The sequence below is a fragment of the Alligator sinensis genome, unplaced genomic scaffold, assembly GCF_000455745.1.
Source record: "Alligator sinensis unplaced genomic scaffold, ASM45574v1 scaffold854_1, whole genome shotgun sequence".
NCBI classification, from domain to species: domain Eukaryota; kingdom Metazoa; phylum Chordata; order Crocodylia; family Alligatoridae; genus Alligator; species Alligator sinensis.
Genome location: NW_005843433.1, coordinates 1,409 through 5,966, shown reverse-complemented (window position 1 = coordinate 5,966; position 4,558 = coordinate 1,409). Strand labels below are relative to the sequence as shown.

Below are 4,558 nucleotides of genomic sequence, written 5' to 3'. Positions count from 1 at the left end.
CGTGTCGCAGGCCTGGGCTTGGCTGGAGCCTCGCTGGGTGGATGCACCCGAGAGCAGGGGGTGGAAGGGTCTCAGCAGAAGGCTCCCTGAAGGCAGCTGAGCTGCATTTGTGCCCCTTTTTTCCCCGTTCCTCAGGGAGGTGGGCTTCCCTGCCCCTGTGCCATGCCCACTGTCCTGAGAAAGAGCCGCATGCCACGTATGCACCATGCAGCTACTGAAGTTCAGTGACACAGCCCACGCATGGGGGCTGGAGAGCTCATGGCAGCTTTTAAAATCAAGCCATAACGTGGAGAAGCACCTGCCCTTAGGCAGCACACCCTACTCTGCAGCCCGAGCAGGGCAAGCAGCTCTCTCCTGAGCAAAGGGATAGACTCAAGGGAGAGCCAGACTCTCTAGCACTGGCGTGGGTTGAAATCTGCCTCTCTTTCCTCACTGAAACACTCCTCCCTCCCCCTATATTTCCTCTCACTCCAAGGTTTCCACATGGCGGCACGTCCGTCTGTTCTCCCCGTGAGTCGGAGGGCAGCATGGAGTTCAACCCTATGAGGGCGATGGAGGGTCCTGAACGAAGTTGGTGAGACCACAGGACGGTAGGGGCCCAGGAAGGTATTCAGTGACAAAACACACATGTCCCCTGAGCCCCTTGGCCCTTTGTTATGGGCTGGGCTCCCGTCCCCTTTGCTCTTACTCATAGACGGGCTGTTCTCCGAAGTCTGAGTGTCATAGTGACTTTATTGTTGCCTGGCCCCCCATGCCTACAAGGAGTAAGAGATCTTGTCAGGGTTCAGGGGCACCTGGATGTCCAGTTTCCGGCGCTTGCTGTCCTTCTCCACGATCTCCAACCGCAGCGTCGGGGCCTTCCTCTCGGTCTCCTCCAAGGAGGAGCTGTCTTTGGTTTTCAGCAGCTTCTTGTCCGAGTCCTCCACCGTGATGCGCAGGGTGCAGCCCCGCGGCAACAGGTCCTGCTCGTAGGCGGCTGCTAACTGGTTCACAATGCGCCGCTCGACCTGCGGAGGGGGTGGGTAGAGAAACAACCATCCCCGTTAGGGAACCTGCCCCCAGCCTCTTCCTGCCGTGAGCAGCCTAACAGGGGACACCCACCCCCAGCGCCACTCCCTCCTGGCTTCCTATCTGACTTTACCAGCTGGGGTCAAGGGCCTGAGTGGTGTCTCTGCTCCCATGTCACAGGGGAACGGAGCAGGCAACTGCTCTCCTGTGTGGGTGCAGTATGTCCACGGGGCCCCAACAGGACCTGGTGGTTTTGGAACTTCTTACAGCTAAGATGCATAAAGGGATGGAGCCCTTGTGTCTTTGTCTCACCTGCTTAACTGGTGCCTGGCATGTGTGTGCATGTGTACATACACGGGAACGCTGCGTGCATACACCCAAGGTCTACCCCTTGCTATGTGATGGCCTTTGCAGGATGGATCCAAAAACCCACCCCAGGATGAGGTTCGTTGCGTCTCCACAACAGCCTGGAGGGAAGGCAGGCTGGTGGGGAAGGAGGAGTCTGTGGAGCTGTCTGCAGAGGGTATGGCAATCTCGTCGCCTCCTGTGCCTCACCTCATGTTTGATCGACCGGGCGCCGTAGTGCAAATTGTAGCCATCAGCCAGGACGTCCATCACTTCCCTGTCCCAGAGCAAAGTGATATTGTGCCGCATTTTGGCCTGCCGGGGGAGAAAGGCACGGCATGTTACCAGACTCTCTAGTGGGCGCACGGGAGACTGTCGTTAGGGATGGATGCTGGTACTGTCATACAGCCCTGGGGCTTTGGCATGCAGGTTGTTTGCATGGGGGATGTGGCCTGGCTTTGAGAGCCTGGCACTGCACAGCTAAGACTCACAGGACACAGGCAAGCATTGCAGCACACTGTTTCCCCTCCACAGCGCTAGTGAGTGTGAGCGGTGGTGCACATGACACTTGGGGAACCTCACTGTGTTCGTGACCCAGCATGGCAACGAGGCTCACATGCCAATAGGGCCTGGGATGAGGATGTGGTCAGGGACTCCTGCCCTGCTGGTGCATCAAGCAATGCACACCCCTCCCACATCCCAGCGCACATCCAGCTGTGGGTTGGTTTTACCTTCTTGGCCCAGAAATTCAGCTCCTTGTTGACCAGTTGGATGAGCTCTGCGTGGCAGAAGGGGAGGAAGTAAACGATTTCATTGATCCTGCCCAGGAACTCGTCCCGCCGGAAGTGAGCCTGCCGGGGGCAGAGGGCAGATGTCAGCAACAGCCGCTGCTGGCACCACACGAGGGGACCCCCAGAGACCCCATCCCACCTCCTGATGGCTCTCAACAGCACCTGCCACAACACTGCGAGCAGCTGGAAATGACTGGGCTGAGAGGCCTGGACCAGAAGTCCACGCTGAGGGTTTCCTGGTTATTGTGGGTTTCTCTTGGGCAACAGAGAGGAACTTTTATGTGTGGGGGAAAGGAAGGGGCTGAGCACTGGGACCTCCCACGCTCCAAGTCCGGGACCTCAGCCGCTCCTTTGTGCAACAAAGTCGTTTGGGTCTAAATGACTAATGTGGAGGATTTTGCTTCTGAGGGGCTGGTCCGAGACTCCTGCACTCACTGCTCCAAATGCAGGGAATGGAGGTTTCTGAACCTCTAGAAAGCAAACTCTGTGCCTCTTGGGGCAGCTACCCCATAAACAGAAGCCCCCAAGTCCGTGAATGCTTTACACCAGGCTCAAACCTCTTTGGACTCATTTTCTCTATCAGTACACCAGGGTAATGTTGATCTCCCTCGGGGTGGGGTTGAGGGATCACTCTAGTGCTCCAAAGAGGTAATACCCCACATCACTTAAGTGTGCAAACACTGCTAACAGATCTATGTGGAAACAACTCAAAAGTAGTGAAACTCCCAGGATGCTCTCACCAGGTGATATGGGCACTATGGAAAAATCAGGAGACAGTCTCCTCTTAAAACCAGAGAGAGGCATTGAAGAATCCAGTCTATCCTTCACCAGCAAGAGGTGAATGGACCAGATGCTTTCATAATTTAATAACCCTCTACCTTGGGTGACTCCAAATCCAGGCGAAGACTAGTCCCTGGGCATTACAGTGCTGGCTACTTTCCTGATGCTAAAGGATGGGGTGATTTTACGTTAATATGAGGAACATGCCATGCATGGCAGATCCATGCTCCTTGTTTGTGGGGAAAAGGCATAACTAGTGGCACCCACCGAAAAGAAACCCACCAGCGTGTGAGCAGAAGCAAAGCTGTGAAATCTGTCACTGTGACAGGTCACGTGGTTTCCGCATGTGCGTTGGGCTTGGGGGATCTGCCAATGCTGCTGCCTATAAACCAGCCCAGGGTTACTGGCTGCACAGGGCAGTGGCCGACCTTTCTCCAGCATCTTAACCCCCCAGTGCCAGAGGCTGGGACTCTGCATGTTGGCGGTGCGTGTGTGGTGGGGAGGCGGTCGGGTACTGTGGGGATAAGCCCAGTAGAGAAACCCGAGAGAACGCCCCAGGGGTGAACAGGCAGCAGGAAACCAGCCTGCCATACCTTCAGGATGGGGCGGATGACCTTCTCCTTGAATTGCTTGGAGATGGTGATCTTGTCGGACATGTGGACATCGTCTGCAGGAGATAAAGGCATAAGTGTGTGAGCCTGAGAGGTTGGTCTGGGGTGCTTTTTTTGAGAACAAATGAGCCTTGGCCTTTGCAAGGAGGCAGATTCTGGGCCGAAAAGGGAGACGCAGGAAGGCCCAGTACAACCCAAGAAGGTCCAGTACAAGCAATGCCACAGACCACCCATGCACGCCGGACTGCCAGAGATGTGGCCTCATTGCACCCGCCTTTGTGCACGACAGCACGTTTCCGTGTGGAGACCGCTCTGACTCCACCCCCGGCCCCCGCTCTGTGCCTCTGCGTGGACCCAAGGATGCTCTCTGCACTGCGTCACGCTGACAATGCCTGTCTCTGCCTGGGCACCTCCGTTCCTGCTCCGCGCCCCTCCTGCTTTCCCTGCAAACGCCCCCACAAGGACAAAAGCCCTCATCAGGCCTCCCTAGATCAGCAATGGATGGTGGATCAGATGTCTGGACTGCTGCTGATTGCATTACATGCAAGTGCGCAGCCGTCCGGGGTGGCCGTGCTCCTGGCTGTCTCATCTGCTCTATCAGACAGAGACGCACAGCTCAGTCACGTTAGTGAACGACAGAGCCCTGGGCAGTTAGCTGGCCCCAGCCTGGCGGCTCTTCCCTCTTGTGCTCGTGTCTCTTCAGTTCCATCTCCCAGTTGAGACTTGCACGGTGAGGGCTGAGGTCTGGGAGCTTTGCCCACCCAGGTCCATTTGTTCCCGGGGTGCTAAAGTTACCCTGGGCTGCACTTTGTGTCTGCGGACACGGCTGCAACTTTTAATTCGACAAGTTCCAAAGGATGCGACCCCTCTCCCATCACCCCTCGCTGCTGATGTTAATGGAGGTGCCTGAGCAGACAGCTCCCAAGCTTAGACAAAAGGCGTTCTCAGCGAGGGGCTCTGCTCTGGATTTGCTGTGCTCCGGCTAACCCGAGCCCCAGAGACGCTGACGGTCAAATAGCAGGA

General features: G+C 56.5%; 1 protein-coding gene across 1 annotated transcript; it reads right to left on the bottom strand.

Moving 5' to 3' along the window:
- Positions 1-712: 712 nt before the first annotated feature.
- On the bottom strand, positions 713-3,625 carry CLPB (ClpB homolog, mitochondrial AAA ATPase chaperonin). Its single transcript, XM_006038692.3, has 4 exons — positions 3,518-3,625; positions 2,085-2,204; positions 1,564-1,668; positions 713-1,007 (listed from the first exon to the last, which is right to left on the bottom strand). The coding sequence occupies exons 1-4, from the start codon at positions 3,608-3,610 to the stop codon at positions 756-758; spliced, it is 570 nt and encodes a 189-aa protein (XP_006038754.2). The 5' UTR covers positions 3,611-3,625; the 3' UTR covers positions 713-755.
- Between the last annotated feature and the right edge of the window lie 933 nt (positions 3,626-4,558).

Excerpts from the sequence above, each read along its gene's own strand:
- CLPB (XM_006038692.3), bottom strand. The coding sequence starts at position 3,610 with ATGCCTTTATCTCCTGCAGACGATGTCCACATGTCCGACAAGATCACC. Across the intron at positions 1,669-2,084 it reads TGAATTTCTGGGCCAAGAAG|GCCAAAATGCGGCACAATAT; the intron begins GTAAAACCAACC and ends CTCCCCCGGCAG. Across the intron at positions 1,008-1,563 it reads CCCGGTCGATCAAACATGAG|GTCGAGCGGCGCATTGTGAA; the intron begins GTGAGGCACAGG and ends CCCCCTCCGCAG.